Below are 23497 nucleotides of genomic sequence, written 5' to 3'. Positions count from 1 at the left end.
CAAACCGTCTGGCCCTCAGCGTGACCACAGGGCACACTGTCACAGCACCTCGCCGTCTTGTCTGCCTCCTTTGTTGGGTGGCATTGACCCACCCCATGGTGGTACAGAGGATGTGCTCAGCCAGAGGGTCTGCAGACAAGTCCAGGCATTTCTAGTGGACAGGAAAGCCAGGACACTTTGTGAGGCCGGAGGAGAAGAGCGCTCTGGCAGCCTCTGGGGTGTTTGTGGGATGAAGGGTCTCGATCCTGGCTTTTTGCCACACTGTACCCATCAGCCTTGCTGAGCTCAGCCCCAGGGTCCAGCCCCACCGGTGAGAGCCATGGCAGAGGCCACCTGTAATCCTATGTGGACTATGCCCGGGTGCATCTCTAGGCTCTGAAGGCGTCCAGCATGAGAGTGGGCCTGACGGTGGCCCCGGGAATGTGTGCTTGCGTCCCTGCTGTCTCCCCGGAGCCCCATCCTGGGCCCATCTGCTTCAGGCTGGCTGGGAACAAATCTGTTGGCAGCTCCTCCTAGAGTTCTCGAGGCCCGGACAGGCGTGCTCTGTTATCAGAGTGTCCCCTTGTCACTCAGAGCGAACACTGAGCTCCCACCCCCACCCCGTTCCCTTGGAATCTGCCCTGGTGGTTTGCAGAGTTTTAACAGTTCTGGGGTAACTACCTCACTTCCAAAGTATGTCAGGTATTGGTAATGTGTTGTTCTGGGAACTGGCCATTTAAAGCCCCTTCTTGACAATATTAAGTTCCTTTGAATGGCTCCTCACAAATGCCTGAGCTGTGGTAAGCTGGCAATAAATATTTGTTGACGAGAAGTAGATCAAGTCTGACCCTAAGAGGTGCCAGGCCCGCCCTGCCTCGCTAAGGACAAACAGAATGCCCTGCTCAGAAGCAAACAGTTCAGCAGACGCGCCGAGCACGACACCCAGGCGGGAAGAGGCATTGGCTTCCAACAGAACATTTGGGCAATGTCCTGATTCGGGCTTTAGCAGAGAAAAAGGTACATGCATGTTGTTCCATCACAGAGACATCATCATTTGTGACCTGTGTGTTGGTGACGCAAAGCACGTCAGGTTGAGGAGGTTTGGTTTTCTCGAGCTGGTGCACGTGGTGGGGTGCAAAGGCCTGGGGTATTCACGTCCTTCCCTGCTGCATCCCACCCTCTCCTACCGTGCAAATAGATCCCCAGCATCCTGGTCAGACATGAGCTTCTCCAGTACAAAGTGCAATTACAATCTTATTTTTCACTTTTATTTCTCTTAACAGAGAGAACTTGATGCCACCGCAACAGTATTGGCTAACCGACAAGATGAAAGTGAGCAGTCTAGAAAGCGGCTTATCGAGCAAAGCCGAGAGTTCAAGAAGAACACTCCAGAGGTGAGGTGGGCTTGCCATCGAGGCGATGTGAAGGGGGCTTACTATTCCGGCACATGTGCTCTGCGAGCATTTCGTTTTATCAGACAAACGCACTGCAAGTAGCTGGTCTTCATTTGTTCTCATGCCGTGGGCCACTGTGAGGGCCCGGGTGGTGCAGGAGTTCATAGGTTGTTTGAGAAAATGAAAGTGCAAGCTTGTTCCAAATGCAGATACTGAACAGACTAGGTATACAGCATGTGGCCAGTGTGGGAAGCATCTTTGAGCCCGTTCAAGCCCCTGAACCCCATTCTCTAGCCTATTAGCACACCTTTAGGAATTCCGTAGGGAGCAGTGATGTCAAGGGGTCTCAGAAAACTGAACTCCGAGGAGGAGAAGGGCCCCTAGACAGTCTGCCTGGTGGTGCGTTTTACACCAGACTATATGGTGCTTGGGATACGTCTTAGAAGACTTTGGGAATGTATTCTTCATATGCTTCTGTTACCCGCCCCCCACTTACAGCCGTGTGTTAGAAGACAGCACTTTGAATGGCTAGGGCAGCATTTTCTTGCTTGGTCTGCTAGGTCTCTGATTCCCTTCAGGAACTCTGGTGGCCCCATCCGTGGGGAATTGCACTGCTAAACCCAAAGGCAGGCAGTACCTTTCTGGCGGTTCGAATCCACCAGGGACTCGGAAGGAGGAGAAGGGCCAGTCTCCTCCAGTGCAGTTGGAAGGTTTTGCAAATCTGCTGGAGGGTCAGGAGTCAGTTCAGATTCCACAGTGACAAGTTTAGGTTTTTCAGTCCCTAACCAAAGGCATATTAAGAAATAAGAAACTCTGTTTTACAGAGAGTTGAACAAACATGGGAATTGCCTTCAAGGAGCTTTTGCCAATTTGGTGGCCACCAGTTTACATGCCCAGATGCCCAGCTTGCACCCCGTCTCCAGCACCCTTTGCCTAGGGTGAGTGGACTGCTGCTGGCCAGATCTGCTCCCAGGACTGGAGAGTCTTCCGTGTGGGACAGAGGCTCAGGCTTGAAAGCAAATCTGCTTCTGGGAGGGATGTGTGCAGCCTTTGCAGTACAGCGTTCCTGAAAAACTGTGTGCTCAGGGCATTTTTAAAAGTGGATTTGTTTTAAATGCTTCACAGAAATTAGCTCACTTTTAAAGGGGTGCTGTTGTGAATCATTTGGGGAAGAAAAAGAAAGCATTTGCCTTCTGTTTTTAGTATAAATCTTTTGGGAGGAAGCCTGGTAGCACAGCGGGAAGAGGGGCTCTAGAGGCCTGCTGCCCTCGGGGGTTCAAATTCTAGACCCTCGAAGTGCAGATCAGGGGCGTGCGTCCCTGAGCTGTGGCCCTGTGGGGCCGCTGTTCTTCGTGTTTCTTGTTGCGGGTAGTGACTGCCGAGGTGATGGCACGTCCTCATTTCCACTTCTCCCAGCCTCCTGTGTAGCAGACACTTTCCTTGAGCATTTAGCGGTGGGATTTCTGTGCTCATCCTCTCCATTTCCTTCCAGGCCACCCTGAGGATCCTTCCAGCATTTGATGCCCCCCTGCATTCTTTCACATGTTCTTGGTATAGGGGTGATTTTTGCTCACCACACCCCCCAGCTTTTCCTGAAAATCAGTTACCCCATTGTGTCAGAGTAGAGCTACACCCTGTGGAGTTTTCTGTGGCTGATGTGTTGGAGGTAGATCACCTGGCCTTTCTTCCAAGGTGTTTCTAGATGGACTTGAACCTCTAGCCTTTCCACTGTACCACTTGGGCTCTAGAGGTTTTCATAGAAAAGGGACTAGTCCACCTGGGGAGGCAGGGTGGCAAGGATGTGAGACTGCTTGCTGCCTCCTGTCCACGGTCCAGGACTGTCCTTTGCCGTCATGTGGAGCTTCTGTGGGAACTTTGAGACTGAGACCTGGTAGACAGGGTGCCAGGCTCACTGACAGCCACAGTGGAACCCTCTGCTTGAAGCCATTTAAGGGCAGCGTGGGACTGAGGACAGGATCTGCAGCAGGGCCCTCTGGGGACAGAGCAGGAGTCCCGACAGCCCTCCGGCGTGTGCCTGGCCTGGGCCTTGGGATTGGGGGGGGATGTACTTGGATTGTCCCTTTGTTCAAAGTTTTAGTTCAGAGGAGCCACTCACTGTTGTCAAGCTGTCTGGCTGTGTTCCTACTCAGAGCGACCCCGTGTGACAGAGCAGAACTGCCAGAGGTGTGTCTCATGTGTAAACTTGCTACGTGGTTCTCATGTGAAGCACTCCATCAGTGGCTGGGCGCTTAACCATTGCGCCACCAGGACCCCTTTTGGCTGGTGTATACCACTGGGGAAGTGAGTCAGCAACTGAGGAAACAGGTCAACATTCATTTCTAGGAATTGCATGGATGAAAAGTCTTCATAGAGCTTTGTCCAGAGAGTAAAAAAGCATTTGTTTTGCTGAAGAAAAAGGCATACAGTATGCTCTGTTATGGAAATAGCCCTCCCCAGTCCCTTCCAGCACGCACTGTCCGCCTATGGCCAGGGCAGCCAGCACAGGCAGGCCTGAGGCTGTGGTGTTTCTTATTGCTTTAGTGTGGATTGGGGTGCTAATCCGGAGGTCAGTGGTTCAAATCCACCAGCCGCTCCTCAGTACAGGAAGGATGGGCAGTCTGCTTCCATAAAGGTTTGTAGCCCCAAGACTCTGATGGAGGTTCACTGTGAGCCAGAATTGGCCGATGGCAGTGGGGTGGTGCCAAGTGCCACCACTGATTCTCGATGACCTTGTTTTGGTGAGGACGTTTACCTCGCACTGTGATTGACTGCCCAGGACACGTGACGCTACTGTCAGGCCCAGGGAGGAGACAGAGGTGAACAAGGTTTAGCTCAGCCATCAAGGATTTATTCTTTACGAGACTGGGCACCACCCAAGGGCGACTGGAAAGTGCTCAGCTCCAGAGAGAGGACGGGCTGTGGCCGCACAGAACAGGGTGCGGGGCTGACTGCAGCCAGGAGTGGTGTTTGTTTAGAAGAAATTTTGCTAGAGTTTCAGTTTTCTGTCATTAGATGAATGTATCCACAGTCATTTGCTATTTTAACAATGTCTTTTTAATCCAAAAATTATACTTAATCTGTTAGGGATTGTGATTATGCTGTGAATAGAGTTTAGGAGTGTCTCTGAGTTAAAAAAAGAAAAAATTCCTTTTAAAGTCAAAACATTGGGTTTCCCCCCCTCCTCACTGAGCACCAGTTCCCTAACTTAATCACTAGTAGTTAGAGCATCGTAGGTTGAGAGGTACTTCTGGATTTATTGGGTTTTGTATTTAGTCTTGCAGGGGAGTTACTATCATTATGCAGGTGACATGATCACCACAAAGTCCCAGTTTTTTCCTACAGAATTTGTAATGAAGGGCCAGCTCCCTGGCTGCTGTGAGATGGCATGTGCATGTGTGAAGGTGCGGAGTCCAGCTCACACATGTCAATTAGGAGTTGTGGGCAGTCTCCTACTGTTTTTTTAAGGGGAGGCTGTTATTTTTTTCTTCTTGTGTACCATCAAATTGGGTCTGACTGGCACGGGAGGAGAGTGTTCCTCCTCCAATAGGGCACCTGGTTGATTCGAACCACGTGCCTTTGGGACTGCAACGCAGCTTCTTGCCACTAGGCCACCAGAGCTCCCTTGTTTTTTGGTTTTTTTTAAATTTTTTCCCCCTTAATCTCTAGTGATAAAGAATTGCACTGCCAATCTGAAAGCATGTGGTTCGACTCTCCCAGCTACTCCACGGGAGAAAGATGGGCAGTCTCCTCCCATACCATCCACTGCCTCTGAAAGCCAACTGGAGGATTAGCGAGGAGTCTGTACTCACTCGTGATTGTACATAACAACAATGAAGTCCTGTTAAGATTTAGTCTCAGAAACTCTGTGGAGAATCAGTGTGAGTCAGGGCAGCCAGTTTGCATCTGGAAAGGGCACAGAGTGCGTTTGCGTTCTTAGAATCCTGTGCGTCATCGTTCACTGAGGCTCAAGAGGAGGGTAACTACAAACCTGAGGTACAGTGATGTCATCGGAAAGCCATGCCCAGGGCGCGACCCGGATATTTCAGGGTGACCAGCTCCTGCCCCAGATGTCTGTCTCATCAGCTTGTGCCTCATAGAAACGATGCATCTCCACTGAGCGCATCTCCACTGAGCGCATCTCCGCTGAGCGCACAGCCGAGCTGCAGCCCGAGAGCCCTCACTGGCTGTCGTGTTTCTGATGTATTTTTGCCTAAACATGAAGCATTGCATTAGCACTAGCACCTCACCTGCCGTGTCAGCAGTCTGGGTCCCCCCCTCGGTCCTTCCCAAACACATGTCCCTCTGTCTTCATGGCTCCTGCCACTGTTGGAAGAAGTGGCTCTGGTCTTCGCTGTTGGGTTTAGGAGCAGTGCTGTGGGGTCAGGGTCTGGGCCTGGGCCTGAGCCCCCGTGGCTGGGTGGGCCTGGTACCCTGCTGCCCAGAGCAGTCCCTTCATTGCTGACTCACTGCCCTTCCGCTGGCTGTCGGGGTGAGTGCCACAGACTTTCCTGCTCGCATGTTCTGGGGAGGCCAGTTTGGGGAGCTGCCTGGATGTGCCTGCCCCAGCGCTGAAATGAACTGGACTTGTCCATTCCTTCCATCTCCAGCTGAAGGAGGCTCCCTTCTGTTTTCTTTCCTTTTCCTTTTTGTTGTTGTGTTTCCCTTTTTAGGCGGTCATCTCTTGACTTGTCAGGATGAACTGTTTTCTGAAGTGAGGTGTGAAGGGCCGGGAAGCCCAACACCATCTCGTTTCCCTGTCAGTCACTCACTTTCTTTGATGGTGAGGACACTGAGACCTTTTGCCTCCCTGAGGCCCACAGTGCTTCAGAATGGTGAGGGCATGGAGGGCAGTAATATCCAGCAGGGCCTTGGGCTCCAACGCATGGGCCCACTGCCTCGTCAGCCTTTATATAGGCACTGCAGGGAGTGATTCAGCCTGGAAAAACAGTGACAAATAAAGCTGCAACTCAGATGGTCACGGCATGCACGGCTGCCTCAAGCAGTGTGGGGCCTCGGGCTGGGAGAGAAGCCTGAGGGGGCCCCTTCTCTGCCCTGAGCCTCCTGGGCATGCCAGACAGTTCCCTGAGCTTTGGCTTTGCCCTTTTAAAATATCTCTAAAGTGAAGATCATGGAATTGTGCAAACTGAATGAGGTCACCTGTGATCCCCTGTAGTGTCTAAACTGGTATGATGCTGATTTTATTAGCTCCCTTTTGACATGTTTGCATTAGTGACTGCTTTCTCTTCTGTTTTTGACAAATTCATAATACAAAATAAGGATTAATCAGATCTTTAAGAAGGTCTGTGTGACTCGTTGGTTTCCCACTCAGGTTTTTTGTCCTTGCTGTCCGGACGTCAGAGTGAATGCACACACAGTGGCACAGCCAGCCTGCTTTCCAGTGTGGTTAAGGACTTGAGAGCAGGCTAACTGAAGCCCCCCACTACTGACTGTACAGACAGACAGCAGAGGTCACAAGCCTTTGCAAGAAGGGTGGTGGTACACATCACCCCGGAAGCTTTTGGGGCCAAGAGGTGGAGGATCCGCCTCCCCCTGTCTCCTTGCCATCCCTTTCTCCCCAGTGACTCTTCATCTCTGCCCAGTCTGCAGCTCTGGCCCCATTGTCGCCACACTTTCTCCCGCCCCTGAAGTGTGGGGCGCTCAGCAGGAACTGTGTCTTCTCCGTGTGTTGCTTTAGTCCCAAATCTGAGTGCCCTGGACACGAGTGATGATTGTAGTATGAAAGGTCCTGTCAAGCCATGGCATATTTTTTTAAAAAAACTTTCCCCTAAACTTTCATTAAAATTTTAATTAAAAAAAAAAGAAACTTTTTCTTCCAAAATATAGTAAATTTTTAACAGTCTAACCCTAACCCTAACTCTAACCCTAACTATATCCTATCAAAAACCATATTATCTCAAAACCAACAGAGGGGAGAAGCACTTTACATGATCCTTCAATTCTCTTCATTTTTATGCAAAGTATTAGACAAAGAATTTAAGGAATACCTTTCATTTGTTACCTGCTTATAAAGTTTGGTGCAGAGCTGCCACATGACAGAGCGGTTTCCCTCTTAGATATGTGTGTGAGGGCATCGAAAACAGGCATCCAGGCAAAACCTTGTATGCAGACCATCATCAGTTAGTCATTATAGCCGAAAAGGCGGAAAGACTGCTTGTCCCTCAGCTGGTGGACAGACGAAAAAGTTGTGGCCTATCCGTAAAATAGATTAATTCTTCCTTAGAAAAGAATGAAGAAGGCATGGACATTGCAAATATTATGCAAAGTGAAAGAAGCCAGGCCCAGCATGTATGATGCCACAGATATGAAGTGTCTGAAACAGAAAGTCCGTGGACTCAGAAAGGAGATGCGTGGTGGCCGGGAGCTGGGATGGGGAGGCGCGTGGGTAATGACAGCTTGTGGTTACGAGTTGTCTTTCCAGGGTGATGCAGATGTTCTGGGATTGGATAGTTTTGAGCAGGGCACAGCTTGGCGAATATATGCTAGAAACCACTGAGCTGCACACTGTCATGGCACGTGTGCAATATCTCAGGAAAGCTGTTACTTGGACAAGTTAAACGTCCTTCTTCATGGGAGTAGGGGAAACCCCCCAGCCGCCCCCCACAGGGTTTTTATTCACTTGGGCTCTTGTGTCTTTTGATGGAGGAACTTCCCACACCAGAGCACCTTATACACTTTCACTTCCGCAACAACAGCTTAGTTTTTGAAAGACCACTGTACTATTTAAATGGCAAAACTATAAAGCCCCAATCAATCAACTTGGGAGAATCCCCATCATTGTGTTACCCTAAGACTTTAACTAGTTAAAGCTTTACCTTGGAAAGAGAACTCTTAATTGCTAATAGTTTAGCTCTTTAAGTCAATTTGTCTGCTAGAGTTATTTTCTTGTTTCTTTTGGGTCCCTTGGGGAGAAAACACACCTTGAGAGGGTGATGGGGTGAAGAAGGCTTCCTGAGCCCTGAGTCCACAGCGTGTGGTAGCCACATTGCTCCCCACATCCCAGGGCAGTCAGGAGCTCTGTCGTGCAGGACAAGTGACTTAAAGGTTGGCGGTTAGAACCCCTGGCAGCTCTGCAGGAGAAAGGTGGGCAGTCCCTCCTGTTGAGGTTTAAGCTTCGGAGACCCAGAGGAGGGTGACTATGAGTTGGACTCAGCTTGATGAAAGTGGGTTCTGGTTTCCAGAAAACCCTGCAGGGGCTGTGGTGTATCCGGGGGGGATTGACGCATTGAGCTCCAGGCAGGTCCTTGCTTCATTATTCCATGACATTGTGACCTATGTAACATTGGGGCAGGTACTTAAATAAACCTCAGTTCCTTCAGCTGCAAAAAGGATTGCATTCTGCCTACTTGGGTGAGGGGTGTCTTGGGTGAGGAGTGTGAGCTTCCTGGCAGGTGACATGAGGCTTCCAAGCCTGGGCGGAGTACAGGATGTTCAGGCTGCATGACCTTGAGTAACCTCACTCACCTGAGGTCTGGTATGTGGGGGATCTGATAGAGCACAGCTGGGGGAGCATTGCATATATTCCTGCACATGCCACATGGGGGATGATCACAATGGATGCGCCCCCTCTCTGTTCTAAATCTCCCCACCTTCCCAGGCTCAGGGATAGTCTGATACACCCTAGTGACTGAGAGTACGTTCCTGTTCTCATAGCACATTCATTCCATCCTGGGCAGGGCAGTAGAGGCCGAGTGAACAGAGGACTCGCAGGATTATAGTGGGTAGTGAAAAGACCTGCATCAGGGCAAAGTGGCGGGGAGTGAGGATGGATGGGTGAAGGTACTTCCGGGTGTCACTGAAGACTTTGTGAATCTAAGACTTCACACTCTCCCCTCTAAACAAAGCCTCTGATTTAGACTTTGAAAGAGCCAGTGAAGAATGTGGGCGGGTTATTTAGCAGAAGGGTTCTCATCATCTTTGTTTTCTCTAATCACTCAACTAATTTTAGACACAAGAAACCAGGCCTCTCTGCTTTCTGCACCACGGATGCTGTTTAATTTGGACATTAGAAAACTCAGCTCAATGAACATTTGAGTTTGAGTGAAACTTGACCTGATTGCATTTGACCCAGGAAAGTGAATTCTTCAGTAATCAATGAAGAGTTAATTTCCTCGTGTGTCTGTTCAGTCCAGGGGGTCTCAGCCCGGTCAGCGGGGTGGCTGTGAAGGGCCTCCAGCCACACTTCCCTGCCGTGTCTCCCAGGACTGTCAGCCGCCTCACTCAATGAGGGTCCACGGGCCTGGTGTTTCCTTTCCTTCCTGAGCCCGCGAGTGCATTTCCTCTGTGTGTCTAGCAGCTTTTAAAGGGCTATTTTAAGTACAACAGACAAATTATCTTAGGGTTTAATAACTGTCAAAAGGAAAAGACTGTAATTAGATTCATGTGCTATGGCATTTTAGTCTGCCGCCTGCAAGCACAAGACCAGGGCCAGTTATAAAACCTCCCTGCACTTCTACCCTCTCCACCGAAAAATGGGAGCAGAGACAGCAGCCTCCCCATTCTCAGGACTGAGACACAGGGTTGTTCAGTGTCCCGAACAAGCTGCCGCAGAGAGGGGATGCTCAGTGACAAGGTGTGGCATGCTACTAAGAATTCTTTTTTTGTTCTTAAGTGAATTTTAAAGCTGTAAAAGACGAATTGAGAAGAGTTGAAGAACTTTGAAGTTACAGTAGACCCTAGTTTGTAGATTTGCATATATTCCATAAAATTTTTTTTTAAAAAAAGCCTTCCTCCTTCCATTTGTGTCTAGACAGTCATTTTCCCTCCCTTTGTATTAGCTTTCCTGTTCGGGGGTGGAAATACTTGCTGCTGAACTCTGGGAGCTATGTGGGGGCTGTCTATATGCTGTTTTTCTGACTCAAACCCCACTGGAAACACATTTTGGTGGAGGATGTCATAGAAAAAGAGTACACAGTCACACAATGTATATAACACATTGATGACTTGGACATAAAAAAGAACTCTGGGCTTTTTCTGCATGAATATTCTTGTTGCACACAATTTATAAGACGAAATGAACAAGTAGGAAATCCATAAGATTTGATTAAAATCTTGAACCCTTGAAATTTTTGATTATCCATGAATATATCATTTATTAGTAAATAATATTTACTGACTGTACCTATCCTCACTTGTTGGAATGTTATGTTCCAAAGGCTATGTTGGTATGTGAAAATGGAGGAAGTCCAAATCAGATCACAAAAAAAGGGAGGGGAGCTGACTACATCATTACATGACTGCCAGATTGTATTATTACCCCTGAGAATCATGGCTCAGCCAAGGTGACGCATAATCTTAACCATCACAGGCAGCATTGTCTTGCCTCCCAACTTGACATGTATTTAATGCCAGACTTACAGTGTTAATTTGAAAAATAGCTGTGTGTGTATATATGCATGTGTATGTATATATACACACATAAATATATATGTGTGTATATATACACCTCTCTCTCCCATATATATATAATCATATATATATGTATATGTGTGTATGTATGTGTATCTACATATATACATGTATATATACACATATATACATATATATATATACACACACACAGACTGCCAAAAGAACAAATATATTTTAGAGAAAGTGCAACCAGAGTGCTCCTTAGAGGCAAGGATAGAGAAAGTTCATCTCACATACTTTGGACATATTGTTAAGAGGGCCCATTCCCTGGAAGGGGAAATCATGCTTTGAAAGATGGGTCAGCAATAGAGAGATGGACTGACACCGTGATGGTCAGAGATGGTAAGGATGGCATAGGATAGGACAGTGTTCAGATCCGTTCTTCATAGGGTTGCTTTGGATTGTTCTGGATTTGACAGCACCAAACAACAACATTATTGACAGTACACACTGTCAGATAATGAGATAGTTGGTAAGTGAGGAGTGGCTGTAGTTGCTAAGAATAAAAGTGCATTACATATTTATCACAGCTATTCTCAAAATCAAGCTCAGTGCCTTCCAGTCATCCAACCCATAGTGACTCGCAAGTGAGCGTCCTTTCCCCCCCAGTCCACTGACTTTTTTTTTTAAAATATTCATTCATTGTTGCACAATTTCCTTCTCCCCCCTCCCCCAGTGCACTTTGCAAGGTACTCTTATTCTGGACTGTTGTCATACATAAAATGCCCAATCATATATTCCTTTTAAACAGTTCTTTCCTTCATGTATTCCAGTGCAGTGTTTATTATATAGTCACTGTTTTCCTCTTCTCCTCTCAACCTCCCATGTCATTCTTGCTTTGTAACAGTGGTATTCTGCAGTATTGTCCATTTGTGACTAAGATATTTCACTGAGCATAATATTCCGAAAAGGTGGAAATGGAAATACCGCTTGACCCACCAATAGCAGTCCCACTACTGGGAAATATACCCTAAAGAGACCCGAGCCACCACCCAAACGGATGTATGTACACCCATATTTATTGCTGCGTTAGTCACGATAGCAAAGAGATGGAAGCAACCCAAGTGCTCATCAATAAACGAATGAATAGAAGAACTATGGTATATTCAGATAATGAATACTATGCAGCACTGAAAAATAATGAACCTGTAAAACATACACCATGGAAGACCCTGGAGGACATCAGGCTCAAGTGAGTGTTTAAAGGTCTAAGTCTTAACGGAAGGAGCTTGCCCTTCTTTCTCTTTCATGGTAGCTGGTGACTTTGAATGGATGTAGACTCAACGATTTTGGTTAGCAGGGCACCATGTTTCAGAGGTGGGTTTTATTAATGCCATTTTGTAGCATATGAATTAGCTCAAGTTGATGCAAAAAAAAAGTTCTTGCCACTAGGGGAAATTGTCTCCCGACTTGTGATCTCTTTCTGTTAACAGTTCCTCTTCTGTTAGTTGAGTAGCCTTTCAGCATTGCTCTGAAATGGCCTATTAACTCAGAGGCTTGTGTATGTGGTGTGTGTGGCGGGTGCTGTTTCGGGCAGTGTTTGGTGGGAGTATACCAGGGATGAGCAGCTATTGGCTGGAACCTGACATTGACCTGAGAACACTGGTTAACTTAGGGGATTTATTATAAACCAAAACACTGGGAAATCTTCCTTCCCTTCCACTTTGAGATTATTTTGGGAAAGAGATTATTGAATGGCAGGTGACTCTGACTGGGAGATTTGCTGTCTTGGATTTTCTTTTTGATGAAGTGGTGAGAGTGGATATGGGCTAATCATTGAGCAGAGATTATTGATGCATGTTGGCGCTTGGTTTTAAGTTGCAGATGAGTTACATAAAAAGCTAACTTTACAAGGAGCATTATAAGCCTGTTCGACAGAGGGCATATTTTAATAGGAAAACAGGTTTTATATAGTTGGTACAGTTTTGAAGAACAAATAAAATTATGGTTTGAGTTGGGGGTCAGAACACGAGTCCTAATACCTGTTCTGCACTGGCTAGATTTAAGTAAGGTGCTTCATCTCTGTCTTGATTTGAAAAAAGAAGGTGCTGGTGGCGTGCTTGGTGATGAGGCACATGCGTCTGTATTTGGGGGACCCCCCCACGTTCCTAATCTTTTTCCTTGTGGACACAAAGCTTAGGTGCCACCCTTTCTGCTGGGCAGGCATCACTTATTTGGGATTGTCCTGTTCAGATATTTATTCATAGAACTAGCAGATATTGTGACAGCCCCTTGGTGTGCCACAAGGGATGCAGTGGGCTGACCTTGTCTTTAGGGCGCTGTTGACAACCTCGTGACATACAGCTATAGCTAGTTTATAGTCAATGACTGAACATGTCCTCTTGGCCACAGACTGTGAACGTTCTGGTGGCCTGGTGGTAGGGAGCTGCACTGCTCACCCAAAGGCAGGTGGTTCGAACCCACCCGCTGCTATGTGAGAGAAAGATGGACCGTGTCCTCCCATGTAATTTACTGCTTCTGAAAACCTGCTCGGAGGTTCAGCTGTGGGTCGATTCTGACTCAGTGGTACAGAACAGCCACTCACATAGCATTCACAATGTCCCCATGAAATATGTAATCTTCATCTGTATTTCAGAAGGCGCAAGAATGAGATCGCGAGAAAGGGGCACCTTGGATCCAGTCACCGCAGGTCTGTGGGGAGCATGTGCTGAGTTTCCACGGCCCCTGAGGATGCTCTGAGCCTCCTACATCCTAAACTTCCCCTCCTCCCACCTGTAGCTGCCCCCTTCCTTTATCAGGAGGGTTGTACTGTTAGAGGGGAGGGGAGTTTGAATGAGTTAGGGGAGAGGTGGGTAATTTGCATCCCAAGGCAACCTCCCAGCTTCACTATTGGAAGGCCACTATTTTCACTTAGAAGGTTATTTGAGACCCATATGTCCACGTCCATTCACTGATTGTGTTTGAGAGTTGTGGAAGCGGATTTACTACAGGGACGGTCTGTGATCAGGCTTGCTGGCCAGTACATGCTGGAGTCCCCATCATACGTCCGGGCCTCTCACAGCATTTCACCTTCAGGGATTTGGTTCTTTTGTGTCAAACGCCACGTAACCTGGTTTAATTTGGGGGTGGGGTGGTTCTGTTTGTTTGCTCTTAGAGATATGAAATGTTTCATGCCTATGCCTAATGAAAAGTATAGAAAACAAAGGAACATTTCCATCCCCTTCATGAAGATTGGATCGATGTTCACATGTTGTCCAATTTGCTACTTATGCCTCTTTTATCAAATAGAAAGAAAATGTTACATAGACAGCTACTCTTCTATCTCCTTTCTCAGATAAAAGGCATAAATATAATGGTGTTGCCCCCCCCCCAAATATGTGGATGTGATGATACAGTGTCACAGTTTATCATGATCTCCCCTTGATCAGATAAGCCAACCAGTTTTAAGAGAATCAAGGGGTGGATGCAGCTCTCTTATAAACCCATCACAACCCTGATCATCTGTAGGAGGATATCCCCCTACAGTATGGACTGAATCTCCTTTCATTTATAAGAGACAAAAGCAGAGAAAAGATGAGCTGAGCACAGAGGGGAACCTCTGTACCCGCCCAGGAGAAGAGCTGAAAGGCTAGGTTCCTGTGCTGGGAGAATCCTGGAACTAGGAGACACCCAGAGAGAAAGCCTTCCGCATGCGCCCACAGGCTGCATCCAGACTTCTAGCCTCCTAAACTGTACCCACTGCCATCCTATTGGCTTTGACCTGTAGTGACCCTCCATTGGGCCAACAAGGGGTGACTGCCCATCTTTCTCCCATAGAGTTTAATGGTGGATTCAAACCAGTGACCTTTCAGTGTTAATACTGATGCACCATGCCATCAGAGCCCCTAAACTCTGAGAGTAGGTTTGTTTACTGCAGCCATCTCTGTTAACAAGACAGGCAGCATTCCAGATTGTTTTGCTTCCATATGTTTGTTGCATATATACCTGTGTTTATGGATGCAAACGATTGCTTTTTGTTTTTTATTCAAACCGTATATACAAATTCCCTTTCACTTGGCACAGCGGCTGCAGCAGTGGGCCGGGACAGAGAATCAGTTGTGAGGATTCCTCAGCAGGGAGCTGGAATCTAAGGGCAGCGCCAGGCAACAGCATAGACAGTCGCTGCCCTACTGTATCTCTAGTATCCTTTTACAGCTTGCACCCGCTGTTGCCTTTCTGAAATTTGGCCCTATGCGTGGGTACACGTGTGTGTATACATGTGGAGACAGTATCCCATCATGTGCAGGTAAACCGTTGATGTGTCCATTTCTCTGCCGAACATGGCTGGGGGTCTCTGCCTCCTTTTCTTTATTTTTAAAAGTGTACTTGGTGACCTCAGTGCTTCTTAGGATGAACCTCCAGGCTCTCATTTGTTGGGTCATTGAGGGGTGTTTACCCTTCAGTGATGTCTGAGTATATATGATCCCCCCACATTTCACACTGACAAACCCATTTCAGGCTAAGTTGATGAGTTTTAAGTAGTGTCTTGTTCTTGTTGTATTTCTACATTTCTCTTGAGGGTAAACATCCTTTTGGATAGTAACTGGTTCATGGGAGTCCTCCCATGATACTTTGGCCAACCCCATTCCCAGGCCCCTGGTTTGTTCCCATCATCTGCCTATACCCTCTACACCCCCCACCCCCATGGTTTTGATTACTGTTAGTGTGTTGCTACCACAGCGGCTGCTTCACTGTTACTCTTCATTCCTGGTAGAGGAAGGGCCAGCCTCCTATACTTCAGAACCACCTCGACTAACTACTTTCATGCTTTGTTCTCCCCTGTGAATTTTAGGCTCATTTATCCAGTTTCATTTTAAAAAATTCTGTTGGGATTTTTATAGGGATTAATTGAATTCATAGACTAATTTGAAGGAGACTTTGTAAACTGTTCAGATCTTGATGGGATTGGTTTCAGATCAGATTCTTAGATTAGTTTTATTTCACATTGTGACCAGCGCGGGTGGGGTTCAGGGAAACTACACAAGAGAATTTACTCTGAATCCTTGTGCGCATATGAACTAGTCAGCCTCGAAGGATTGATCATCAGAGGCGGGCATAAAAATAAACCCTGCTCTGTTATCATAGGTGGCTGTGATTAAGATCAGGGGAAAGGTCGGCCATGGGCCTCCTAACATTGACAGTTTCCTTCAGAAGATTAAGTGGTTCTTCATTTTTGGCCCAGGTCATCAGTAGCTTAAAGCCATTACTGTCTATTGGCTGTTTGGTTTGTCTGAAATATGGGGCTGGTCTCAGCCTATTTCCCTGGGGTCAGGTGTGTTCGCGTAGTAATCAGAGTGCCAAGAGCCCCTTTGTGTGTGTGTGTGTGTGTGTGTACACACACATGTACCTACAAATTAGCCATCTCTGGGGAGGCTTTCACAGTGCCAGGAATACAGAGATGTTCTTTTGTGCCTTTTCACAGGGAGAAAAAAAAAGTACATTCTTACTAGTGGAGGTTTTCAGCATTTGCTTGAGATAAGCTTGTTCAGCCACAGTTACACGTGCTTCTGAAAATGACCGTTTGTGTAGCCATCAGCCATTGGCCAACTGGAGAAAAATGAAGATTCCTTTTCTCTTGCTGTGTGCTCGGAGATTCTCACCAGCCCGATGTGGTTCCCATGACCTGTTCAGAAAAGGGTGATCACTTCTGTTTCCCTTAATTATAAGTTGAAGATAAGTAACATATTTTTTTAATCTTTTGAGTTTAGATATAAACAACCCATGAAAAGTGTTTCACATATATTGAAATGATTGTTTTATTTACCACAGTAAAAAGAAAAATACTGGTCCCAACAGTGATATAAGACAAAAAGTGATCTGTGAATAGGGATAAATGAAAACGGGACAGAAGAATAGAACACGTACGCTGGCTGTTTTTGCTGTTTAAAATAAAAAAATGCAGTGCTTATATTTTTCTTCTAAATGAATCAAGATTTTGAGGTGCATTTTTGCTTGAACAAATTCATTTGCGCTTGAAACGAGATAAAATGTGTTTGACTGCATAATAATTTTCTTTTTTATAAGAGTGGTAAATACATTCCTTGGTAACCCTTTTTAAGTAAAAGAACTGGTATGTTAAAACCAAAAGAGCAGGGAGTCATTTTTACTTTAAAATTCTTTTTGCATTAACACATCTGCAGTGTTGAGGAATATATGGAAAATTGAAATAGCGCTTCTACCCTGCCGTCTCTCCAGTGCATCAATAAATCACCTTTTTTCCCCTTTTAAAATGTCTGGCCTTGTAATTTATGTTTGCATAACCCATTACTAAATTCATAGTAGGTGTTTTAGTTGGCAGGCTTTATTCCAGAGATTCTGAAGATCTTTTAAAAAAAAAAAAAAATTAAAGAGCTTTTGCTAGTGTTTATACTTAAGTGGACATTTTCCTTTTTTAAAAAATAATGACGAATTAGATTTTTTGAAAAGAATTTGGTGCTGGCTATTTACTTTTCCCGTAAGCAAACCATATGAAGCCTCTGTTCTCACATTTGCAGTTGTCATGGATTTTTAATGGACTTCATGGTTTTTCTTGTTGGGTTTTTTTTTTAAAAAACAAACACCTTAAAATAAGTGGAAGAAATAGATTCTGAAACTAACATACTAGTTTCTTGAGGAGTTTCAGTAGGTTTAAAGTTGCAAAGAACATAAAAATGTGCTTTTGTGACTTTTAAAAAAATTCTTAAATGCAGTTGAACGATTTTAGTTATAAAGTGAAGATGAATATATGCATTCATGTACCACACTGTTTGGTACTTGAACAGAAATAGAAATGTTCAGGGTTACTTCAAATACTTGTGGCTTATCTTTGAGACTTTCCAGTTTTTAACCAGACATTTAAAAATAATCCTATGGCTTCTAGCCCTAAGTCAGGAAAACTTTGAAAATGATGAGGGGCGGGGGAAGTTATTTCTGTTTTCTATTGTAAAAATGTTTAAGTGACTTTATGTATTTCAAAAGGCTGAAGGGGCCATTTATAGCTTTCTGAAGAAGTTTGCTTCATTTGATCCTCCCCCCCATCTCCAATCTGCTGGTTAGTGATGTTTTCAACATTAAGTGTGCGCCTTGGCCCATCGAAACCGTTGTGGCCCACCAAAAGAGGAATTGTTCTTCCCTCGGGAACCTTTTTATAGTTATCAGGAAGTCTGCAGCCTCTTCTGTCTCTTTGTGAAATAGATGGCAGGTTATTGTCCTGACAGAGAGCGAGCTGAGCTGCGTGCTGACGAATAGGCAGGGCTCGGCTTTGATCTGGAAGGCAGGCCTAGCTGCTCAAGTTTGAAAACCCCTCTCTTCACTGCCTGCAGCTTGAGTGAGAGAGATGGAAAGTCATCATCGTTTGTTTATTTTAAAGACCCAGAGGGTGTGACATTTTTCAAAAAGTGCCTTATTTTCATGACTCTGTGTGTGTGTGTGTGTGTGTGTGTGTGTGTGTGTGTTAGAGAGATCTGAGATGTTTATTTTGGTTCAGTTGGTTCAATAACCCCTTGCACTTAGGGAAACATTTGGATTCACAAGGTGCTGCCTCTACTTCTGCATTTGTTTCTAGAATTGTGGAGCCAGGGGCTGTCCTTCCCCCCTGCTTTAAGAGTTCCACCCCCTAGGGGTCTTCTAACAGCTCTGGGGGGTTGTCCTAGAGAAATAGACCACCTCCTCTAGCTCTTCCCCCTTCCCGGCCTCAGGACTTGGTGGCCCCATTGTAATGGGACTCGTGGCTGTGTCCCAGAACACCCTTCCATCAAGGGAAGGTGCTGGTGCCAGAAGCTGGAAGAAAGGAAAAAGGAGGTGTTTATCGTCCCAAGACGCCTTCCAACTTTTATTATTAATTCTTTCTCCAAAGTAAACTTTCAGATTTGTTTCAAGTGAGTCCTGGCCAGAGTGCAGTTGGTTTTGCTGTCTTCTCCTGGCGAGGCGAGAAGGGGTAGAGAGGCACTCACTCTGCGTGGAGGGACCCTGAATGGCAGTTCCTGGCAGCGGAGGCTTAAGGAACGAGGCACAGCTTCAGTGATTCTCCCCTCCCCACACGATTCTCTGTCACACAGACAGCATGTTGGTCAGCACGTGTGCTGTGGGCCAGACCCAGGGAGAGGGGCTGAGGGGCTGAGGGCTTTTTCTGCGCTCTCCTGCCCGTGCTGGGGAGATTGACGCAGTAATAGACTGCTTCCCCGTGGAGACTAGAAAATAAGCAAGCACGCTCAGAGTCATGTCGGAGCCGACTCGTAGCTGACCCTCCAGCAGGTTTTCAGAGGCTGGACAGGGTCAGGTTCATGGGGCTGAAGGTCAGAAGTAAACAGGTGGTTTATGGGCAATGGCATCAGCTGTTCTGAAGAAACAGGAGAAAAGACTGTCCGCCAGGTGCTGATTATCCATCAAGATCGAGCAGTGGGGGGACGTGCTGGGGAGGCCAACAAGCTTTAAACTGGTTGCCAAGACAATGGGAAAGCCGGAAGGACAGGGAGCCCCACTGAGACGGGAGGTGGGGGTTTTAGTGGCGCTCTGTAGGTGCACAGGAGATGGCCGGGTTCCAGTGCCTGGTCTGTTGAGGATGCAGGAGGCCAGGCATTTTGGTCTGAAGATGAGTCTGCTCAGGTGACCAGGCAGCCCGTGACAGCTGGCTTCCAAGCTTGGGGCTTTGCTTGCATTGCTCCATTAGGGCTTCCTGTCCCTTTGACTGCTTGTTGTCCCCTGGATGCCTTTGAAATGATACAGCACTATGTATCTGAAGGTCATTAAACCAAGGTTCCTGACTCCTAAAGAATTAAAGAATTTTAATAGTTAAGAAGTCAGCATGTTCACTTTCAGGCACAGAGGCAACACCCTATCTCGGTATTTTCCTAATTTAGCCAATCATGAGACTCCTTTGTGGGAGTGTGTTGAAAATGCTGTTCCCGGGCCCCAGCCGGGACATGTTGCCGCTGTTCGCCACCACGGGGCAGGTACCAAGTCGTGACGTCTTTATGCACAGTGGAACGGAACACCATGTCATCCTTACAGTCCTCCCCAGTGTGTTCAAGCTCACTGTCGCAATTCTTGTGTTAACCCCTCTCCCCACATCTCCCGTGCCCTCCCTGACCTTCTCCTTCTCATCCATGATGCCTTCCTCGACAGCTGATCTTGTGATGAGCCCAGAGCGAGCACGTTGACTGCTGTTGTGCTGTGACTTGGGTGGTTTTCAGTAGCTGATATCTGGAAATAGATCACCAGCCCTTTCTTCCTGCTCTTTGTGCGACCCATGGTACATGAAATATTGCTGGCATAGCTTCGGGAGACACACCAGCAAGTGAGCCCTGCAGTGTGACAAACTGACTGATGTCAAACTGAACAGAAGAGCCTTTGTGTTTCTTTCTGGGAAGAACCTCTCTTGTGTACAAGTTTGGGGAACCTGGGCTTGTGCCTGAACTGAAGTGTCTGCCGAGCTCCCTCACCTCTGGGATCCAGCAGCCAGCCCTCTCGCGGACCCCTCCGTCGGGACAGACTTTACCTGTCCTCGTACTTATTTAGGATATTTCCTCTGCTGGCATGGGCTTTGCTCTGCTCAAGTGTGTCAGAAATGATGATAGGACAGGGTTCAGATCTGTTGTTCATAGGCTTGTTATGAGTCATATTTGATTTGATGGCACCCAACATCCTCAGTGGCTCTCCATGGTTGTGTTGGGTGGTGTGTGTGTGTGCGCGCGCGTGCACATGCTGGCCAGCTCAGGGCTTGCTGGGTTGGTCAGGGGAGCTGCCAAGGGGTCAGCCTGGAGGATTGAGACCTCATTTGAAAGCACTTTGTGAAGGATGTTGGCGTTCTTGTTCCCCACAGCCGGCTGTGAAAGAGCAGGGCTTTAGGAAGCCCTAGTGGAAACTAATATTGTCACAAATGTGTACACTTAAAAGGGTCCCTCAGGGTTATCTAGTCCAATCTCCTTATTTTCTGCACAAGGAAATTGAGGTCGGCAACTTGTCTGAGGCCTCAGGACAGAGGGGAGGCTGAGCTGGGGCCCCTTAGGTGGCAGTTCTGAACAGAGACTGCCCAGGCATGGGCCTTTGGGGACGCTCCCAGTGGTGGCTGTGGGAACACTTCCCACCTCGGCACTTGTCGGAGGGACTAGCTGTATGGCACGTTGGGAAGTGGAGATGACACCAGCTTTCAGCCATTGGGGATCCCACTGTGAAGCCCCCAGCCTGCGGTGGAATTCCCTGGTTCCTCCAAGTGTACATGCATGCTCTTCACATGGAAAACAGAAGCTGCAAGTGTGGCCTTGGTAACAGTCACAGGCACAAGCCAGGAACCGTGCCTCATGGCTATGTGGGTGGAACTTTTCACGCCAGCCGCTGAGCTGGGGCTCTGGTGCCTGTCTTCGAGGAGGACATGTGGGAGGTGGCCTCTGTCCTCTTTCGCTTGCCGTCCTTCTGGCTGTATCAAACATAGCTCTGTCAGCCACCACTCTAGTCTTTAGTTTTCCCTATTAGTAATGCTAGTCACGTTTTGCTTACTCATTTTATCTCAGAGTAGCAGGCACCGGCACTTTTTGCAAATGATGGGAGGGAATTTGTGTATGTTGGTCTGCCAGCTAAAAAGTTGATGGTTCGAATCCACCAGCTGCTTCTAGAGAGAACGAGGATGACGTTTCCTCCCGTAAATATTCTTGAGAATCTAACAGAGGGTCCCCAGGAGTCAGAATTGACTTAAGCGTTGAAGTTTGGTTGATTCTGGTTTCATTTCCTCTACCCTGTCCCCTGCCCTGCCCAAAGCCAAGAGAAAGATCCAGCTCTGACACTCCAGTTTTCTAGTACTGAGAAGGAAATACTGATCATCTCTTCATCTAGAATCAAATCAATTCTTCATCTAGAAAGAAAATTCGGGATCATGTTTACGTGGTAAAATTCACCCTTGTTAGATGTCCGCAGAATGTTCCATAAATGAAATCAGAACATAGCCACTGTATCTCTCATTTAGCATAATTGCATAATGCTTTGGAGACCCAGTCACTCTGTGGCTTTTCTCAGCAGCTTGTTCTTTGCCACGTAGGAGTCATATCCGTTGTAGGGCTGTGCCACAGGGCCTAGGGAGTCCGTGAGTATTCTGCTTGAGTCTTGGTGTCCAGTCCTGGGAATGTTTGAGCTGCGTGCACCCTCAAGTCGAACTCTGCCTGATAGACTGGTTGGTGTCCCAGGATGGTCACATGCTCTGTTATATCTTCTCTGCATAGTGCGTTGATGAAGGTGAGTTATTGTGGGCAAAGCCGGCCACTCTGTGGTCTTCTGTAATGAGGGCGGAAAGAACATGAGTGTTGCCAGCTCTAGAAGCTGACCCAGAGACACGTCATGAGAGGGTGGTGCTCACACCTGCGAGCACACGGGTGTGATGGGGTGGAAGGTGGCAGTGTTGAATTACTCAGACAAGCAACACCGCGGTGAGACCAGATGGCGCCCCCCCACTCCGTCCTCTGAACTGTGGGTGATCTTCTGGCTCGTCTGTTGTCATTTGATTCCTCTGCCCTTTTTACTTTCCCCTGAAGACCTTTCCCAGTTTGTATAAGCTCAAGGAAGGTAAGAGTTTTACTTCTTGATTGGTTGGTGGTTCCCGATGTAATGCGATTATCCCCGGAATGGTCCAGACCCCTGCTGGCCCAAGGATGCCTCTGCATCTGAAAGCTGTCAGGGCTGGGCGGAGCTTAGCAACCACAGCCCACCTTGTCAGAGTTGTTCAGGAGGAAAGTTAGGCCCAGAGAGGGATAGCAACTTGCCTTGAATCTCTTCTTCACAACTCGATCTCATGCCCGCAGGACCCCAGCACTGCGCTTTGCGGAGCGCGTGGTTTCCCTTCTGTAATCTGCCGCTCTGTGTTCATGTACATGAGAGCATTCCAGAGGAAAGGGGCAGAACGCAGCCTGACTTCCTTGAGGCAGGTGGCTCCTTTAAAGCCTGGCTTGTTGTTGCCGATCTGACCTCGTTTCCATGGAAGCAGCCAGCGGGGCAGCTTGTTCCTATCAACCTGAGCCCTGGTGGAGCCTCAGCCTCTGACAGGCCCCGCGGGGAGGAGGGGACCTGAAGCCTGGGGAGAGTCCCTCCTACTTAAGTTTTGGTTATAGGAGCTTCATTTAAGGAAACATATAGGTCCACTGATGGCCCCAACCTGCCCTTTCCCTGAGAACGGACACAGTGGCCCAGGCCACGGGGACCCTTCTAGGTTATTCTTACTGTCCTTGGGAAATTCCAAAGGTAAAGACAAGGAAAGGCTGTAATAATGTCTTTGTTTTGTGCCACAGAGAACTTGTCGAGAAAGTACACGTGCCTATGGGACCCATTTCTTTAATTCCATGAAGGTGTCCTTTGTGCTAGAAGTGGGAGCCAGGCAGTGGAGGTGTGGGGGCCCCCCGTTGTGAGAGCAGCTTTGCCCCCTCTCCTGTCGGGTAATCTAACTGGGTGTTCATTCCTGAGCTGGGTCTGTTTCCCATCATGCTAGGTTCACAGCTCTGTAAGGAAGCCCTAACTCAGTATGTTAACTAGCCAGGAAATGCATTCTATGAAGAATTCAGAGTTTTAATTACTCCACTTAAGCTTTTGGGTGCGTTGGGTCAAGGGGTGACTCTTCAGATAACTGGAGTGACTGGTCAGTAGGAGAAGCCTCAGCTGCCCTCGAGGGCTGTGGCGGGCCTGCGGCAAACACTCAGGCATGATTTTGTGCGCAAGTTTGGGTAGAAACAGCCCCAAAT

General features: G+C 47.4%; 1 protein-coding gene across 1 annotated transcript in view; it reads left to right on the top strand.

Annotated features, from left to right (window-relative positions):
- The first annotated feature begins 390 nt into the window (after positions 1 to 390).
- CUX1 (cut-like homeobox 1) overlaps positions 391 to 23497 on the top strand; it is a 276918-nt gene continuing 253811 nt past the window's right edge. Inside the window, exons 1-2 of the mRNA XM_006889801.1 lie at positions 391 to 498; positions 1263 to 1373. Of these exons, the coding sequence (XP_006889863.1) occupies positions 391 to 498; positions 1263 to 1373 (219 nt within the window). The remainder of the gene's footprint in view (positions 499 to 1262; positions 1374 to 23497) is intronic.

Source organism: Elephantulus edwardii, unplaced genomic scaffold, assembly GCF_000299155.1.
Source record: "Elephantulus edwardii isolate Elephantulus edwardi_28Jun2011 unplaced genomic scaffold, EleEdw1.0 scaffold00080, whole genome shotgun sequence".
Lineage (NCBI taxonomy): Eukaryota > Metazoa > Chordata > Mammalia > Macroscelidea > Macroscelididae > Elephantulus > Elephantulus edwardii.
Note: the sequence above shows the minus strand (reverse complement) of the source record. Positions and strands in the feature narration are given on the sequence as shown.